The sequence below is a fragment of the Zophobas morio genome, unplaced genomic scaffold, assembly GCF_036711695.1.
Source record: "Zophobas morio isolate AGI-343-1 ecotype UQ-CSIRO unplaced genomic scaffold, CSIRO_AGI_Zmor_V1 ptg000041l, whole genome shotgun sequence".
NCBI classification, from domain to species: Eukaryota; Metazoa; Arthropoda; class Insecta; order Coleoptera; family Tenebrionidae; genus Zophobas; species Zophobas morio.
In genome coordinates this window covers 4,688,688-4,708,371 of record NW_026972146.1, presented here as the reverse complement: position 1 = coordinate 4,708,371, position 19,684 = coordinate 4,688,688, and the positions used below count along the sequence as shown (strand labels likewise).

Here is a 19,684-nt window from a genome sequence, read left to right as displayed (position 1 = left end):
TTTCTGTTAACACCTTTTTTCCCCTTTTTGCGGTTTTTTTCGCCCTTTTTTGTAGCCTTTTTTATGTAAGTTCTTTTGGTCTCTCTTTTTTGTTGCCTGTTTTGTATACCCTTCTTTTCGTTGTCTTACTTTTTGTCGTTCATTTTGTCCATTTTTTTGTCTTTTGTTTTGTTTTTTTTTTTCGCTTTCATTATTTTTGTCTGTTTTTTGACGGTTTTTTTTTTCAATTGCTTTGATTTCCTTTTTCTTCATGTCTTTTTTCCTTTTTTTGCGCCTTTTTTGTCGATTTTTTTGGTCCTTTTTTTCTAGTATTTTTTTTACGTTCTTTTTCCATCTTTGTTTTGCCTTCTTTGGGTCGCTTCTTCCTAGCTCCTTTTTGTATCAGTTTTATTGGTCTCTTCTTTACTCGTATTTAGATTCTTCTTTCCTCCTTTTTTGTTATCTTTTTTTTTTTCGCTTTTTATCGTTATTTTGTGCTTTTTCTTCATTTTTTTCTAGTCCCTTTTTTGTGGTCTTTATCATGTCAGTTCTTTTGATCTCTCTTTTGTCGTTACCCTTTTTGTATTGCCTTCTTTTTGTTTTGTCTTTTTTTCGCCTTCATTATTTTTGTCGACGAATCGTGATTAGTGATTTGTAATTCGTGATTAGTGATTCGTGATTCGTGATTCGTGATTAGTGATTAGTGATTAGTGATTTGTGATTAGTGATTAATGATTAGTGATTCGTGATTAGTGATTCGTGATTCGTGATTAGCGATTCGTGATTCGTTATTCGTGATTCGTGATTAGTGATTAGTGATTAGTGATTCGTGATTTGTGATTCGTGATTAATGATTCGTGATTCGTGATTAGTGATTAGTGAGCCGTGATTAGTGATTCGTGATTCGTGATTCGGGATTTGTGAGTGGTGATTCGTGATTCGTGATTAGTGATTAGTGATTCGTCAGTCGTGATTAGTGATTAGTGATTCATGATTCGTGATGCGTGATTAGTGATTCGTGATTAATGATTCGTGATTAGTGATTAGTGGTTAGTGATTAGTAATTAGTGATTAGTGATTCGTGATTAATGATTAGTGATTCGTGATTCGTGATTTGAGATTCGTGATTCGTAATTAGTGATTAGTGATTAGTGATTCTTGATTCGTGATTCTAATCACGAATCACGAATCACGAATCACGAAATCACGAAATCACGATCAGTGATCAGTGGTCAGTGATCAGTGATCAGTGATCAATGATCAGTGATTAGTGATTTTATTTGTTTGGTGGTTTGCAATCTTTTGGTTTTTTCTTTCTGATTTTCCTTTCGGATTTTTTAATTTATTTTTCAATGTTCCTATTTTTTCCGATTTTTGAAGTATTTTTTAATTTTTGTGGTTTGGAATTTTGGAATTTTTCAACTTTTAGTTCTTCGATTTTTAATTTTTTAGTTTCTCGATTTAAATTTTTAGATTTTTAAATAACAACCATTTATTTACGAAAGTGTTCATTACATAAATCAAACTAAACAAAATAAATTAACTTTTATGTTTAGTATTCCGATTTTTAGTAGTTTGATTTTTAAGTTCTGATGTTTCAATTTTTCGTTTCTTCAATGTTACGATTTTTACTTCCCGACCGTAAGCAAGTCCGTCGACCGACTCTCTACTTTTACATTTTCTCGATCTTTCATGACCCCTAGAAGACGAAGAAATAGGTCTCCCATTTCCGTCTGTCTGTCCGTCTGTCCGTCTGTCCGTCCGTTTGTCCGTCTGTCTGCCGTCCCGGATTTTTATTAGACAGATAATCTCCTAAAGTACTGGACCAATTGTTGTGAACTTTTGTAGTTATATTAGGAATATCATGTAGATGGTAACACGCTAACCAAAATTTGTCTAATCATCCCCACCACTAATGTGATGACGTCACTTCAAAATTGTACATAGTAAATGGGTTTTAAATTGTATAAAATAATATAGTCCTAAACATGTAGTTTACGACTCCGAATTGAGTTTTTACCCGAAACGTCCAAATTTTTGGAAAAAAATGAAAATTATAAAACAACATTTTGCAATTTAATTTTGAATCTGCTAATCCGAATGTTTTGAAATGTTGCAGATGTTTTAAGGCTATAAAGAGCATCATAAATCTTCACTCAAAATATATTTGGTTATCCCCTTCAAAAACTTGATGACGTCAGCTCAAAAGTTTACGAAATAAATCCTATATAAAATGTACAAAATATGATGAGTCTGTGCTTGTAATTTATCACGTTTTTTATTTCATATTTTTTGAATTTGCATATACCGGGTGACTCAAAAAAAATAATGAAATCTACTGCGAAAAAAAAAACATAATAGACATGCAGTCGTCACGTTTCCGACAGCGAGGGAAGTACTGTCTAACTCTTTAGACCAATTTTTTTCGGTTGCTTTCGCCTCTTTTTCCTTCATGTCTCTTTGCGTCTCTTTTTTACCACCCTTTTCGCTCTTTGGTTGTCTTTTTTTCCACACATTTTCCTCGTCTTTTTGTCATATTTTTTGTTCCCTTTTTGTCGGTTTTTTTGTCTCTTTTCCTAGCTTCGTTTTGTATAGTTTTTTTCGCCTTTTTTTTAAGTTGCTTCTTTCTTGCCCCTTTTTTGTATTAGTTTTTTGGTCTCTTTTTTACTCGTATTTTCTGTATACGTCTTTAGATTTCTTCTTTCCTTTTTTTGTGTTTTTGTTATCTTTTTTTGGCGCTTTTTTTCTCGTATTTTTTTTAAACCAGTTATTTTGCTCTCTCTTTTGTCGTTGCCTTTTTTGTGTAACCTTCTTTTTGTCACCGGTTTTTTTCGTTTTTTGTTTTGTCGATTTTTTTCTTTTTTTCGCCTTTATTATTCTTGTCGACTTTTTTGGCTATTTTGTGGCTTCTGTCATTTATTTTTTCGCTTGCTTTGGTCTCTTTTTTCTTCATGTCGCTTTGCCTTTGTTTTTTACCACCCTTTTCACCCTTTGTTTGCCTTTTTCCTCGTCTTTTTGTCATATTTTTTGTTGCCTTTTTTTGTCGTCATTTTTTTGTCATCTTTTTTCTTGGTCTGTTTTTTCCTTGCGTTTTTTAATCACTTCTTTTGTCAATTTTTCTAAGTTTTTTTTTGGTCGGCTTTTGTTTGTCGACTTTTTTAATTCTTTTTTTGCTCGCCTTTTTTTTTGCCGCAGTTTTTTCATCTTTCTTTTTTCTGTATCCCTTTTCAAATCGGCTTTTTTAAATTCCTTTTCCCTCTGTTTTGTTTCATTTTCTTTTTCGTCGTTTTTTGTCACTTTTTTTCCGTTCTTTTTTAGTGGCTACCTTTTTTGTTGACTATTTTTTTATCGCCCATATTGTAATTTATTATTTCTCGGCTTTTTTCCTTGCATTTTTTTTTTTGGTGATTTTTTGAAGTGTAAACCGGTTTTTTTGTCTTTTTTCAGTTTTTTAATCGACTTTTTGTAGTTTTTCTGTCGCCTTTTTCATGTCACGTCTTTTGGTCTCTCTTTTTCCTTGGGTTTTTGTGCCTTTTTTTGTCCTCTTTTTTGCCCTTGTTTGTTCCTTTTTTTCAACATTTTGAGTTGATTTATTGCCACCTTTTGTTTATCGACGTTGTATATCGGCTTTTTAGTTTCTTTTTGCTCCACATTTTGTGTCCTCGTTATTCGTCTTTTTGTTTTACACTTCCTTTCACTTCTTTTTTCACCTTTTTTGCCTCTTTTTTTAGTCATCTTTGTTTTTTTCTAATTCTTGTTGATGACGTAAACTGACATGCTAATAATTCAGAATTACCAACCAAAAAAATTACTTCATCATTAATAGTCACTCGGTATCTCAATTGTTTGAAAACTGAATCAGCGCAATGTATGCAACCCTATATACTTAAACTGACCGCTTGCTTACAACTCCATCTTACAAAACTAAACCCAACTAACCCATTTTAAGTTGACCCGACCCGTAAGAACGCAAGGACAAGTTAAAGGTCACCCATGCAACATAAATCAAATAAAATTACTCATTGTCCATCATTTTATTACATTACAGCAATAAGCCGATTTTACTCATTAAAAATCCATCATTCCACCCGCTTATCAGCTTATCTCAATAAGCACAAAACGTGTGGACAGTAACCCACAAACCAATCAAAGATTAAAGTTCCACACGAACGGCAACGTTCTATCTAAATTGTTACTTGAAACAACAATTAAGGAATAAATTTTAAATTGCTTATCGCTTTGACCTTCATCGTATTACGGCAGGCACGCTGTACTACAGTCGTACACAGCAACAGTAATCGAACAAGAACCCTCGTGTCTTCGTTTCAAAGGCAAAATGAGTGCAGAAGTACAAAAAATCCTAAAACAGGCCGACGCCGTGTGCTTCGACGTCGACTCCACAGTGATACAAGAAGAAGGCATCGATGAACTCGCCAAATTTTGCAACAAAGGCGAGGAAGTCGCCGCTTTGTAAGTTTTGTATACGTTATAAATCATCTGATGGTTGTTTATTTCTCAAAGAACAGCCAAAGCCATGTCGGGGTCTATGACATTCCAAGAGTCCCTTAAGGTCCGCCTGGGGATTATACAACCAACGTTGACGCAAATACGGGATTTCGTGAAAATCAAACCTCCAACTCTTACACCAGGGGTCAAGTAAAGTCGCTCTTTTTGGTCAATTTGATTTATTTGTTTAATTGTGATTGATTGCAGAAAACTGATAAACTTGTTGCACAGTCGCAACGTTCCAGTGTTTCTCATTTCAGGGGGGTTTAAGTCGATAATTGCGCCGATTGCCGCACAATTGAATATTCCCGTCGACCATATTTTTGCAAACAGGCTGAAATTTTATTACACAGGTTGTTTTCGTTTGTTTGTAGATGTGTTTAAATTATTTTGGATTTTTGCCAGGGGAGTATGCCGGATTTGACGAAAACGAGCCGACGTCGAGAACTGGTGGAAAGGCAGTCGTTATTGAATTTCTCAAGACGCAATATAATTATCAGAAGGTCGTTCTTATAGGTGATGGAGCCACGGACTTGGAAGCTGCGCCCCCAGCTGACGCATTTATTGGTAATTTGTTGTGACGATTTTTTTGAAATGGTTGATTTGTTTTTGCGCAGGTTATGGCGGGAACGTTATCAGACCGATAGTTCAAGCGAAAGCGAAGTGGTTTGTTACTGATTTCAATGAAATAATCGATGTTTTAAACCATTGATCTGATATTGTTAATTAAAGAAGAGATTATAAATGCGTTATGCAACCAGTTATACATCAGTTACCGAATTTTGCAAAATCCCCATCCTGGTCACATTATTTCCCGGAAAAGTTCGTTTTCAAGCATTTTCTTTCTAGACTTTCGTTTTTTCGGGTGATGTGTGCGTCCAAAACCCCCTTCAAAGGTTTATTAAGTCTACGATTTGAATTTCCCGCGCAGATCACACCACCTGTTAACTACGCAATAGAAATTCCCTACTCACATGTTATGCTATAACCGGTAATAAATGTCAAATTTATCCGTAATGAAAAATTTCCGCAGTAACTCTTAAAATTGATGCAAATTGTGTTAGTGGTTGGCATCTTCTTCCTAACTTCCGCCACGATGGCATGGAGGTCGCACGGAAAAAACAACGCCGAATTAATCCGGAATTTGCGAGGTAAACCCGTCTCAAAAATTTTAAGGTTATGTCATTTTTATTTCCAGCGAACGGAATCATCCGTAGCGATGCCGTGGAAAACGCGATGATGGCAGTCGACCGTGGCAATTACTCCCGCAATAACCCGTACATGGACGCCCCCCAAGGCATCGGCTACGGAGTGACAATCAGTGCTCCTCATATGCACGCCCACGCTCTTGAATTACTCAAAGAGAAACTGATCAACGGAGACAGGGCCCTGGATGTGGGTTCAGGCAGCGGGTATCTGACAGCCTGCATGGCCATTATGCTCGGAAAGAAAGGGTAAAGGAATCCCATTCGACTGACATCAACTATATCCATAATTCTGCAGAATTGCTGTCGGTATTGACCATATCCCTGAACTTGTGGACATGTCGGTCCGCAATATCCAGAAAGATAAACCGGAGTTGCTGGAGTCGGGACAATTGAGATTGATTTTGGGAGACGGGCGGAAAGGACATGCTGAACTGGGGCCTTATGACGCTATACACGTTGGGGCGGCTGCGGCTGTGTTGCCGCAACCTCTGGTGGATCAGCTGAAGGTATTTACAGTGAAAATGTCACCAATTGTAATACACAATATTTACTATGTCAATGTTTTTATTAATTTTATAGGTAGGAGGACGCCTGATTATTCCGGTGGGTCCAGCAGGGGGCGACCAACAACTCGAACAGATCGACAAGCTGCCTGACGGCTCAGTCCAACGCAAGTCTCTCATGGGGGTTGTCTACGTCCCACTAACCGATAAAACACACCAGTGGCCTCATTCCCATTGACAATTATTCGTAGGAGCCGTTTTCGTTCTGTCGTTACTTTTGATTTGTTACAAGTATTTCAAATCGTAATGCTGCTCTAGTCATCCTGTATTCCTCTTGACAAAAATTATTTATTTCGCGCGTCCATTGATATTCTCTGAGGAAAACTGTAATTATCATTAAATAAACTTATTTTCGTTCAATGTGGTTTAAATTTGCCGCCTAAATACTCGTACGTGATTGGCTGTGTTCGGATCACGGGTTCTGGGACAGCTCATGTCATCACAAAGTTACTAAATTAGCGACAAATTCCCTACATAAATGTCAAAAATCGATCGGCACGTGTGTTTTATTTATATTCAGTGTCGTGAACGACAACCATGCCCGAATCCAGCGACGACGAGTCCCCGAAGCCCTCCGGCCCCGTCGAGAACGCCTGGGCCATGAAAATCCCCGAGTTCAAACCCGAAGACAACCCCCACGGTCTTCTCGAGGAAAGTTCCTTCGCTACCCTGTTCCCCCAGTACCGCGAACAATACCTCCGCCAGGTGTGGCCCCTCGTGCAGAAAACCCTCAACGAGCACCACATCAAGGCCGAACTGGACGTAGTGGAAGGCAGTATGTCGGTGCGAACAACCCGAAAAACGTGGGACCCCTACATCATTATTAAAGCCCGGGACATGATTAAACTGATGTCGCGCAGCGTCCCCTACGAACAGGCGCAGCGTGTTTTGGGTGACGACACCGGATGCGATATTATTAAAATAGGAAAAATTACGCGTAACAAAGAGAAGTTTGTTAAAAGGCGGCAGAGATTAATCGGGCCGAATGGGTGCACGTTGAAGTCGATTGAATTATTGACGAGTTGTTATGTGCTGGTTCAAGGACAGACGGTGTCGGCGTTGGGGCCGTATAAGGGGTTGCAGCAAGTGAGGAAGATCGTGGAAGATACAATGAAGAATATTCACCCGATTTATAATATTAAAGCGTTGATGATTAAGAAGGAGTTGGCGAAGGATCCTAGGTTGAAGAATGAGAATTGGGAGAGGTTTTTGCCGAAGTTTGTCAACAAGAATATTAGTAAGAGGAAGCAGCCGAAGAAGAAGAAGGAGAAGAAGGCGTACACGCCGTTCCCGCCGCCGCAGACTGAGAGCAAGGTAGGAGTTACACAGTATGAAATTGTGATCACAATCACTACTAAATTGTTTCAGATTGATAAAGAATTGGCGTCTGGTGAATACTTCTTGAACAAGGAACAGAAACGGCAAAAGAAGCAGAAAGAGAAGAACGAGAAACACGCAGCGGCTGCTAAGAAGAGGGAAGAAAGGAGAAATGAGGCATTCGTTCCTCCTGAAGAACCTTCCACTTCTAAAAAATCGTCCAATGTTGACACTAATGTAGACATTGTTGCTCTTAAAGCGAAAATTGCTAAGGCACGCAAAGGCGCAAAGTTGTTTAATAAACAACAAAAATAATTTTGTTTTTGATTTTTATTATTCTACAACCTACAGTATACTAAATGATGGTGTTTATGTGAGGTTATGTCGTTGCGAACTGTCAAAGTCAAAACATAGATTAATATAGATGCGACATACAGGTTGATTTTGCAAAACCACCCTTATTGACAATGGCGTCCTCAAACGCCAAATTTAAATGGTCTATGACAATAAAAAAAACTTGTTTCAGTACAATTCGTCGCCTGAGAACTTGTTTGATCTACAGACCAGAGCGCGCTCAAGCCAATGTCGACTCTAAGCGTTCAGAAGCGATTTGGTTGGTTTGGACTATAATTTCTAAGAATATTGTTGAAATCGTAATAACCCAATGGATTTTTTTCGGTAAAACGTTTTGGAAACACTGTGTTCTATTTTGTATGAATTTTTTAATCTTTTTGGTGACAATTTTTGTGCTTGTTTTCGATACACTGTATGATATTAACAGTGAGAAAAAAAATCAAAAATTAAAATAATCGAGAAATCTACTACTCGAAAAATCGTAAAATGAAACATCAGAAAATCGAAAAAATGTAAAAGTCAAAAATCTAAAATTTAAAAACCGAATAACGAAAAATCGAGAAATCGAAACTCCCAAATTAAAAAAATCGGATAACTGAAAAATCGAAACATCGAAAAACCGAGAAATCGAAAAATCAAAAGATGAAGGAATCGTGGAGTCGAAAAGTCGAACAATTGAGAAACCGAAAAACTTAAAAATTCGAAAAATTGAAAGATCAAAAGAACGAGAAATCGACAAACAAAAAGTTAAAATTGAAAAATTGGAAAAGGGGAAAAATCAAAAAACGAAAAAATGTAGAACTGGAAAAACTGTGAAACCGAAATAGGCCAAAATAAAAAATTGAAAAACTGATAAATCGAAAACCTGAACAATCAAATCTCGATAAATCGGGAATGAAAAATTAACAAATCGAAAAATTGAAAAACAGAACATTTAAAACCAGGAGGTCGAAAAATCGAAAGATTAAAAAATATTGAAAAATTAAATATCAAAAAACTGAAAGATCTAAAATTTTAAAATCCAAAAATTGAAACATCGAAAAATCCAGAAGTCAAAAATAGAAAAGCAGAAGAAAAATCCTAAACCTGAAATATCTAAAAACTGAAAAATCGGAAAATCAAAAAAGTGAAATCGAAAAATAGCAAATCGCAAATTCGAAGGAACGAAAAATTGAAAACCGACAAACCTGCAATGAAAAACCAAAAATCGGGACATTTAAAAATGCAAAGAAAAATCAAGAATCGAAAAATTGGACAAAAAAAACAAATCGAACGAAAAATTGGAAAAATCAAAAAATTGTACACTTGAAAAATTATGGAACCGTCAAAATCGTGATTTTTCAAGTTTGCAATTGTTGGATTTCCAGATATCCGATTTTCCGATTTCTATAATTTTCAGCATTTTGATTTCGCACTTTTTCGATTTTTAAGTTTCTCAATTTTTAATGTTTCGATGTTTGAAATTTCGTTTCTTCAATTTTTCAAGGTTGATTTCCAATTTTCAGTTTCAAAATCTGAAAAACTAAAAAATGGAAAATCGAAAAATCGAAGAAACGAAAAATTGAAATATTTAAAAACCAAAAATCGCGAAATTTGAAAATCCAAAGAAAAATTGGACAGAAGAAATAAATGGATTCGAAAAATTGGAAAACACAAAAACTGTACAATCGAAAAATTATGGAATCATCAAAATTGTAATTTTTCAAGCTCCAGGAGTCAAAAATAGAAGAGCCGAAGAATTGAAATCTTGAAAAATCCTAAAACTGAAATATCTAAAAACTGAAAAATCGAAAAATCAAAAAAGTGAAGTGGAAAAATAGAAACCTTAAAAAATCGAAAAATTGAAAAATCAAAAACCTGAAAATTAAAGAAATGAAGAACAGGAAAATCGAAACACTCGAAGGTCAAGAAATGGGAAAATCAAAACCAATTGATTGAAAAATCGAAAAATTGAGTTTATAAAAGTCAAATTTGAAAAATTAAAAAATCGAAAATTTGACAAAATGACGATTGAAAAACAGAAAATCTAAAACCGGGTAGTCGAAAAATCAAAAGATTAAGGGATCGAAACATTTGAAAAATTCTAAAACTTGAAAAATTGAAATATCGAAGAACTGAACTGAAAAATCGAGAAATCGTAAAATCTAAAATTTAAAAAATTAAAAAATCTAAAATTGAAAAATCGAAAAAGTAAAATAATCGACACATCTATCGAAAAATCCAGGAGTCAAAAATCGAAAAGTCGAAGAATCGAAATATTGAAAAATCCCAAAACTGAGATATCGAAAAACTGAAAAATGAAAGAAAAACTGAAAAATGGAAAACCTAAAAAATCCGAAAACTGAAATATTCAAAAACTGAGAACCTAAAAAGTCGAAAAATTATGGAACCGTCAAAATCGTGATTTTTCAAGTTTGCAATTGTTGGATTTCCAGATATCCGATTTTCCGATTTCTATAATTTTCATCATTTTGATTTCGCACTTTTTCGATTTTTAAGTTTCTCAATTTTTAATCTTTCGATGTTTGAAATTTCGTTTCTTCAATTTTTCAAGGTTGATTTCCAATTTTCAGTTTTTGCAAGATTTTCATTTTACACTATTTCGTCTCTTCATTTTCGATTTTTCAATTTTACAATTTTTCAATATTTTTAATGAAAAAGTTGAAAAATCTAAAAACTGAAAAATCTGAAAAAACAAAAAATGGAAAATCGAAACATCGAAGAAACGAAAAATTGAAATATTTAAAAACCAAAAATCGCAAAATTTAAAAATCCAAAGAAAACTCAAGAATCGAAAAATTGGACAGAAGAAATAACAAATGGATTCGAAAAATTGGAAAACCCAAAAATTGTAAAATCGAAAAATTATGGAATCATCAAAATTGTAATTTTTCAAGCTTGCAATTGTTGGATTTCCACTTATCTGATTTTCCAACTTCTATAATTTTCTACATTTTGACTTAACAATACATTTTGTTTTTTTATTTCGCACTTTTTCGATTTTTAGGTTTCTCAATTTTTAATTTTTTGATTCTTTAATTTTTCGTTTCATCAATTTTTCAAGATTTTGATTTTCAGTTTTCAGAGCTTTCAAGGTTTTCATTTTACAATGTTACAATATTTCGATTCGATTTGTTTTTTCTTCAGTCTAGTTTTTCGATTCATTGAGTTTTCTTTCGATTTTTAAATTTCTCGATTTTTCGACTTTACGATTTTCCACTTTTTTCGAGTTTTTAGATTTTTAATTTTTCGGTTCTTCAGTTTTCGATTTTTCAACTTTTTGAATAAAAAAATAGAAAAACCGAAGAATTGAAATCTTGAAAAATCCTAGAACTGAAATATCTAGAAAGTGAAAAATCGAAAAATCAAAAAAGTGAAGTCGAAAAATAGAAACCTTAATAAATCGAAAAATTGAAAAATTAAAAACCTGAAAAACAAAAAATTAAAGAAATGAAGAACAGGAAAATCGAAACACTCCAAGGTCAAGAAATGGGAAAATCAAAACATCGATTAATTGAAAAATGGAAAAATTGACAAAATGACAATTGAAAAACAGAAAATCTAAAACCTGGAAGTCAAAAAATCAAAAGATTAAGAAATCGAAACATTTGAAAAATTCGACCACTTGAAAAATTCAAATATCGAAGAACTGAACTGAAAAATCGAGAAATCCAAAAATCTAAAATTTAAAAAATTTAAAAATCGAAAAAGTAAAATAATGGACAAAACTGAAATATCCAAAAACTGAGAGCCTAATAAAAAGTCAAAAAATTGAGCAATCGAAAAAGTGAAGTCGCAAAATCGAAACCTTAAAAAAACTAAAAAATGAAAAATCGAAAAATTAAAGAATTGAAGAACAAGAATATCGAAACCCTCGAAAGTCAAGAAATGGAAAAATCGAAAATCTGAAACAACGACAATTGAAAAACAGAAAATCTAAAACCGGGAAATCGAAAAATCGATAGATTAAAAAATCAAAACATTTGAAAAATTCGAAAACATGAAAAACGGAAATATCGAAGAACTGATGAAAAATCGAGAAATCGAAAAATGTAAAATTTAAAAACCGAAAAATTGAAAAAACGACAATTGAAAGACAGAAAATCTAAAACCGGCAAGTCGAAAAATCGAAAGATTAAGAAATCGAAACATTTGAAAAATTGAAATATGGAAGAGATGAAATGAAAAATCGAGAAATCGAAAAATCTAAAATTTTAAATATTGAAAAATTAAAATACCAAAAAATTGAGAAATCTAAAATTTATAAAATCGAAAAAGTAAAAAGTCGACACATCGAAAAATCTAGAAGTCAAAAATAGAAAAGTTGAACAGAAATATTGAAAAATCCCAAAACTAAAATATCGAAAAACTGAAAAATAAAAGAAAAACTGACGAATCGAAAAACTGAAAAATCCCAAAACTAAAATATCCAAAAACTATCTATCGAATCTAAAGAATCGAAAAATTGAGAAATTGAAAAATCAAAAAAGTGAAGTTGAAATATCGAAACCTGAAAAAAATGGAAAAATTGAAAAATCAAAAACATGCAAAATCCTAGAAAAAAGATCGAAAAATTGAATAACAAGTAAACTGAAAAATCCCAAAACTGAAATGTCCAAAAAGTGAGAAATTAAAAAACTGAAAAATTGAGAAATCGAAAAATCAAAAAAGCGAAGTTGAAAATCGAAAAATTGAAAAACCAAAAAACCTAAAAAATCAATTATATAAAAAATGGACAAATAAAGAGTTTATAAAAGTCAAAAATTGAAAAATCGAAATGTTTAAAAATCGTAAAATTGAAGAGAAAAACTGAAAACCGAGAAATTGAAAAATTGAGAAATTGTAAAATCCAAAAATTGAATAATAAATAGGAGTAAACTGAAAAGTCCCCAAATTAAATCGATAAATCTAGTGCCAATTTGTCTCAGTTTTTGAATATTTCAGTTTTTCCGTTCTTCAGTTTCTTTTCTTTTTTCAATTTTTTCAGATTATTTAATTTTTGGATTTTACAATTGCTCAATTTTTCAATTTCTCGATTTTCATTTTTCCGATGTTTCAGTTTTACGTTTTTCTAATTTTTCTCCTCTTCAATTTTACGATTTTTTAATTTTGACTTTTCTAAATTCTCAATTTTTCGATTTTTCAATTAATCGATGTTTTGATTTTCCCATTTCTTGACTTTCGACTATTTCGATTTTTCAGTTTTTCAATTCAATTTCTCAATTTTTTAAGGTTTCGATTTTTCGACTTCACTTTTTTGATTTTTCGATTTTTCAATTTTTTAATTTTTTAACTTTCTCAGTTTTTGGATATTTAAGTTTTGGAATTTTTCACTTTATCTTTCGTTTTCGAAATTTCAGTTCATTTATTATTCAATTTTACAATTTTTTAATTTTTTTTACGTTTTAAAAATTTTTGTTTTCTTCAATTCTACGATTTGTAAATATTTCTCTTTTTCAATAAGTTTTCAAATTTGACTTTTATAAACTTTTTGTTTTTCGATTTCTCATTTCTTTAATTTTTAAATTTTCAATTTTTTAGGTTTTTGATTTTTGATTTTTCAATATTTTAAGATAAGATAAGACTGATTTTGGCACTTTTTCACATCCTTTTTCAACTCCTACACAACAGAAGAACATAATTAGCCCCGCCCACCCACCCGGCCTCCATTTCGGTGATTGGTTTTATCCGCTCTGAATGCATGGAATGATCTTATACTGAACAGAAATAAAATTAGTCGTTAGAATGAGAAGAGGGGGTGGGTGGGTGGGGCTAATATTTGCTAAGATAAGACAGATTTTTGCAAATGACATATCCTACAAGAAAACAGAGGGTGGGTGGGCGGGGCTTGTATTTGCTAAGATAAGATTGATTTTGGCACTTTTGACATATTCGACCGAAAAAAAGGTTCCAATTGCGCTTTTTTTCCTTTTTTCACATCCTAGATTCTATTAATTTTCACTCCCAGTCAACAGAAGAATATAATTAGCCCCGCCCACCCACCCGGCCTCCATTTCGGTGATTGGTTTTATCCGCTTTGAATGGATGGAATGATCTTATACTGAACAGAAATAAAATTAGTCGTTAGAATGAGAAGAGGGGGTGGGTGGGTGGGGCTAATATTTGCTAGGATAAGACAGATTTTTGCAAATCACATACTCCCCAAGAAAATAGAGGGTGGGTGGGTGGGGTTGGTTTTTGATAAGATAAAACTGATTTTGGCATTTTTAATATTCTTGGACGATTTTCAACCATTTTCTTGTAAATTTCGATATCCATTTTTTGAGTTAATTTTGGGACCCCGATTTTTTTGGAAAAATTTAATACAATCGTGAGGAGATAAGTATTCTTGTTTGGAAAGAATTTGAAACTGCTTTGAAGTCTCAAGTGTCTTTTCTTATAATAATTTAATTAAATTTCTTAAAGGATAAGTCATTTGCCAAAATCACTCTTATCTTAGCAGGTACTAGCTAGAAACAAACACTGTTGCCAACATAAGTCGAGGAGTCCTCAACCGTCATTTAATTTAAACTATGACGCTTCTCGATGTTCTCTCGTCAAAATACACTCATTGAACATCGATTTTATCGATACATCGAACACGGCAAACATCGAAAAAATTAGTCGATGTTCGTCGTCACAAACGTCACTCATGACAACCGCATTGACAGACGTCAAGTGTGACAACTCACTCATGTTTATAAAACAGCTGCTTTTTGAGTAAGAATCAGTTTTATTTTTTAAATGGAGACGTCGGACAGTGAATATTTCGAGAGTGCGGACGAGGATTTTCAGTCCGACGACGAAGACACGAAAACGGTTCGGAGTGTGACGAATGATGAAACTAGCGAAAAATGCGTAAAATCGGCCACAACGCAATTGAAAAATGTGGAAATTGGGGTAGATGATAATAAAAGCAGCGGCAAATCTAGTGTAGATAACGTTCGAAAAGACGACGAAAACAACGTGAGTACGTCCAAAGCTAGAAACGAATCTTCGAAGAAATTAGGGACTAGATTAAGCAAAAAAAGTGACAGTGTAGAGAAGCATGACGATATTAAAGTTGTAGAAGCGGAGAGTCGGAAACCTGATATTAATCCAGCGAGTAAGGACACAATTTCGAACGAAGAAAACCTGTGGGATGAAAGTGAAGACTGGGGGCACGAGAAAGAGGAAGAAAACATGTGGGATAACGACGAGTGGGAAGCCGTTGATGAGCCAAGCTCGCAACCTGAGGAGAAAGTGCCTCAAAGTAACACAGCTTGGGGCTCTTGGGGTAACTGGGGCGTGTCTTCCATCCTCACCACTGCCACTCAAAGCGTGTCAAGCATAACGCAAGGGATCACCACAGTTCTAGAAACGGGAATAGGAGTCCCAGAACCAGAAGAACTCGCTCGAATAAACCAAACCGAAAAGCAAAAGTTGAAAGAACTGTCGCCCGACACCGAAGATAAAAGCACAGGTTTTGGGTTAAACAACCTAGTGATGGGTGTCTCTCACTTGACCAAACTAGTAGAAACCACCAGCACGAAAGTAATTTCTGGCGGCCTCGACACTCTGGAGACCATAGGCAAAAAAACAATGGAAGTTCTGCAAGAGGGGGACCCCGGTTTAAAGAAAAAGCGCGCTTTTTTGAAAATCGACCAAGACAAACCAGTTCTGTCGCAGCTGCTTCGCGAAGCGAAGGAAAAAGCTGAGGAAGAGAACAAGGTTTTGGAGGAGAAACACTTCGCGAAGAAAGCGAAAAATTACGAGACTTTGTTTGATGACCATCAAGGTCTTGTACATTTAGAAGCCTTAGAAATGCTTTCCAAACAATGTGATATTAAATTACAGACGTTATTAGAGTCGTATTCTGGTGAATCTTTGACTGAGATGCAAGAAACCATGGATCAAGTGAAGGAATTGTGCGAGCTTCCGGATGAAGACGAGGACGAGCAAACAAGCTGGAGCGAGATTTTAGAAAAATTGAATTCCGCCGTTTCTGAAATCAATATCCCGATTTCGTACAAGAAACTCGTTGATACTTGGGAAGAAACCGAGGTTTGGTTGAATCATTTGAAATTGGAAGTGTGCGACGAGAGGGAGTTGCATCAACAGGCTGTCGAAACACTGGCGCAATTAACGGCTTTGGCTGTCGAACAGTTCCACAAAGCGGGGGAGTTGTTGTTGGTGAAAGAGCACAGAAGTACGGCTGACGAAGCAGACAGTTTAGTACAGTAAGTAAATTCATGACGTCATCGAAAACTAGGAACTTTAATTTTTTGTTTTTCTTAGGTTGACGACTTCCCTGACTTCCCTAATCGGCATCGTGGCGGCAAAATTTTCCGAAAAATTGAACGCCAAAAGTTCTAACTCGAAAAATAAGGAAGCCATCAATGGTTTAATCACGACCGTGTTTTTTGAGGTAAGTCATCACAATTAAATATTGACCAATGAAATCGTCGTTTGGTTTTAGGCGGCCAATAGCAGTTCATATATTCAAGATGCTTTTCAACTTTTAGTACCGGTACTTCAAGTGGGTGCAGTATAGTTTTAAGGATCTATAACGTATAACGTGGGTGTACATATATATAATTTATAAAAATCTTAAGAATCATTCATTGTTCCTTTTATATTATTGTACTTTTCATCCAAGTAAACACTTTAGACACTAGTGGTTTTTTTATTTATCACACAAAGTAGAGTTTTAGGTTTCGTTTTGTAATACAATGGAAATTTAATATATAACTTTTAAAATATAGTAGCCTTCGACCGATTTTTTAGAACGAATCATATTAAAATCACGGCCAACTGTATTAATACATATGGCCACCCCAATTCGTATAAAAAGTTGATTTTTTGACGTTTCCAAAATCGTTAATCAGGCAACGACATCTGTTGAGTACAATTATGAACTTGGTTGGCAAATAATTGTCAAAATGACGTTTTAAAATATCACGTTTTTCTGAAAGTGTAGATAATGGCACAAGAACATTAATGATATTACTCCTACTTAGTTTTGAAATAAGATAGATATATTTTTACAAAACGAAAATTATTTAACAAAAAGGAAGGTACATATTCATAATTTTAAAACTTTTCTGCTGGTAGGTTTGTTACAGATCGTTATTTTCTTCAACCAGTCTGTTTGTTCCAAACAAATATTATCAATAACTGGTTTCACCGTTGCTCGAATAATTATATCACAAACTCTTGATTTATGTTCCAAGCAACAAAATAATGGATTTTGGTCCAAAGAAGGATGGAGCAGATTACATATTTGTTGACATGTCTTTTTAGAGTTTAAAAACGGTGGTATTAGAAAGTTTTTTAAAAAGGGTAACATTTAGATTCAGTTATTTGAAGACAAATCGTGAAAAATATTTTAGATTCGTAATCTGCGAAAAATTATCTATAAGCCAACTATGTTCCGCTGGATCAGATCGTCTTTTAACTGTTACAGACAAAAAATTTTTGGAAATTACAAAAAAATGTCTTCAACTAATTTTCTGAAATAGTTGAAAAATAGTTGAAAATGTCAAAAGTGCGAAAATCAGTTTTATCTTATCAAATACTAGCCCCGCCCGCCCACCCTCTATTTTCTTGGAAGGTATGTGATTTGCCAAAATCAGTATTATCTTAGCAAGTACTATTTAATTATTGTTTAATCATTTATTTTGCCATTTCAATATACAATATAGTACTTGCTAAGATAATACTGATTTTGGCAAATCACATACCTTCCAAGAAACTAGAGGGCGGGTGGGGGGGGCTAGTACTTGGTAAGATAAGACTGATTTTGGCAAATGACATATCCTACAAGGTAAGAAAGGGCGGGTGGGCGGGGCTAGTGTTTGCTAACAAAAAAACTGATTTTAGTAAATAACATATTCCTAAGAAAATAGAGGGTGGGTGGGTGGGGCTAGTACTTGCTAAGATGAGACAATATTTGGCAAACGACATACTCTTTAAGAAAATGGAGGGTGAGTGGGTGGGCGGGGCTAGTATTTCATAAGGTAAATTTGCGATTAGTATTCTATAAAACTAGAAAGTCAATGTTTTCCTCTCAAATAAAGCCATTTGGAACGGTTTTAGAATTTTTTGGAAATGTTGGGAATTTTTGGACTCCTTTTCTCGCATTTCTCAGTTATTTGAAGAGAAATCGTGAAAAATATTTTAGATTCGTAATCTGCGAAAAATTATCTATAAGCCAACTATTTTCCGCTGGATCAGATCGTCTTTTAACTGTTACAGACAAAAAATTTTTGGAAATTACAAAAAATGTCTTCAACTAATTTTCTGAAATAGTTGAAAATGTCAAAAGTGCGAAAATCAGTTTTATCTTAGCAGATACTAGCCCCGCCCACCCACCCTCTATTTTCTTGGAAGGTATGTGATTTGCCAAAATCAGTATTATCTTAGCAAGTACTATTTAATTATTGTTTAATCATTTATTTTGCCACTTCAATATACAATATAGTACTTGCTAAGATAATACTGATTTTGGCAAATCACATACCTTCCAAGAAACTAGAGGGCGGGTGGGCGGGGCTAGTACTTCCTAAAATAAGACTAATGGTGGCAAATGACATATCCTACAAGGTAAGAAAGGGCGGGTGGGCGGGGCTAGTGTTTGCTAACAAAAAAACTGATTTTAGTAAATAACATATTCCTAAGAAAATAGAGGGTGGGTGGGTGGGGCTAGTACTTGCTAAGATGAGACAATATTTGGCAAACGACATACTCTTTAAGAAAATGGAGGGTGAGTGGGTGGGCGGGGCTAGTATTTCATAAGGTAAATTTGCGATTAGTATTCTATAAAACTAGAAAGTCAATGTTTTCCTCTCAAATAAAGCCATTTGGAACGGTTTTAGAATTTTTTAGAAATGTTGGGAATTTTTGGACTCATTTTCTCGCATTTCTCAGTTATTTGAAGAGAAATCGTGAAAAATATTTTAGATTCGTAATCTGCGAAAAATTATCTATAAGCCAACTATTTTCCGCTGGATCAGATCGTCTTTTAACTGTTACAGACAAAAAATTTTTGGAAATTACAAAAAATGTCTTCAACTAATTTTCTGAAATAGTTGAAAATGTCAAAAGTGCGAAAATCAGTTTTATCTTAGCAGATACTAGCCCCGCCCACCCACCCTCTATTTTCTTGGAAGGTATGTGATTTGCCAAAATCAGTATTATCTTAGCAAGTACTATTTAATTATTGTTTAATCATTTATTTTGCCACTTCAATATACAATATAGTACTTGCTAAGATAATACTGATTTTGGCAAATCACATACCTTCCAAGAAACTAGAGGGCGGGTGGGCGGGGCTAGTACTTGCTAAGGTAAGACTAACGGTGGCAAATGACATATCCTACAAGGTAAGAAAGGGCGGGTGGGCGGGGCTAGTATTTGCTAACAAAAAAACTGATTTTAGTAAATAACATATCCCTAAGAAAATACAGGTTGGCTGGGTGGGGCTAGTACTTGCTTAAATAAGGCAATTTTTGGCAAACGACATACTCTTTAAGAGAATGGAGGGTGAGTGGGTGGGCGGGGCTAGTATTTCATATGGTAAATTTGCGATTAGTATTCTATAAAACTAGAAACTCAATGTTTTTCTCTGAAATAAAGCCATTTGGAACGGTTTGAAATTTTTTGGAAATTTTGGAGATTTTTGGAGTCCTTTCCTCGCATTTCTCAGTTATTTGAAGACAAATCGTCAAAAAATATTTTATCTATAAGTCAACTACATATTTTCCGGTGGGTCAGATC

General features: G+C 34.2%; 4 protein-coding genes across 4 annotated transcripts; all 4 read left to right on the top strand.

The window, feature by feature from the left end:
* The first annotated feature begins 4,104 nt into the window (after positions 1-4,104).
* Positions 4,105-5,242, top strand: LOC135140844 (phosphoserine phosphatase-like). Its single transcript, XM_064071556.1, has 5 exons — positions 4,105-4,449; positions 4,501-4,635; positions 4,693-4,838; positions 4,891-5,052; positions 5,103-5,242. The coding sequence occupies exons 1-5, from the start codon at positions 4,316-4,318 to the stop codon at positions 5,195-5,197; spliced, it is 672 nt and encodes a 223-aa protein (XP_063927626.1). The 5' UTR covers positions 4,105-4,315; the 3' UTR covers positions 5,198-5,242.
* Positions 5,243-5,447: 205 nt separating this feature from the next.
* Positions 5,448-6,616, top strand: Pcmt (Protein-L-isoaspartate (D-aspartate) O-methyltransferase). The gene is made up of 4 exons (XM_064071555.1): positions 5,448-5,636; positions 5,684-5,939; positions 5,989-6,199; positions 6,273-6,616. Exons 1-4 carry the CDS (start codon positions 5,534-5,536, stop codon positions 6,432-6,434), a joined length of 732 nt encoding a protein of 243 aa, XP_063927625.1. The 5' UTR covers positions 5,448-5,533; the 3' UTR covers positions 6,435-6,616.
* Positions 6,617-6,706: 90 nt separating this feature from the next.
* Positions 6,707-7,893, top strand: LOC135140842 (KRR1 small subunit processome component homolog). Its single transcript, XM_064071554.1, has 2 exons — positions 6,707-7,570; positions 7,625-7,893. Exons 1-2 carry the CDS (start codon positions 6,794-6,796, stop codon positions 7,886-7,888), a joined length of 1,041 nt encoding a protein of 346 aa, XP_063927624.1. The 5' UTR covers positions 6,707-6,793; the 3' UTR covers positions 7,889-7,893.
* Positions 7,894-14,578: 6,685 nt separating this feature from the next.
* Positions 14,579-16,583, top strand: LOC135141021 (protein FAM114A2). Its single transcript, XM_064071815.1, has 3 exons — positions 14,579-16,146; positions 16,205-16,334; positions 16,386-16,583. Exons 1-3 carry the CDS (start codon positions 14,672-14,674, stop codon positions 16,458-16,460), a joined length of 1,680 nt encoding a protein of 559 aa, XP_063927885.1. The 5' UTR covers positions 14,579-14,671; the 3' UTR covers positions 16,461-16,583.
* Positions 16,584-19,684: the final 3,101 nt, after the last annotated feature.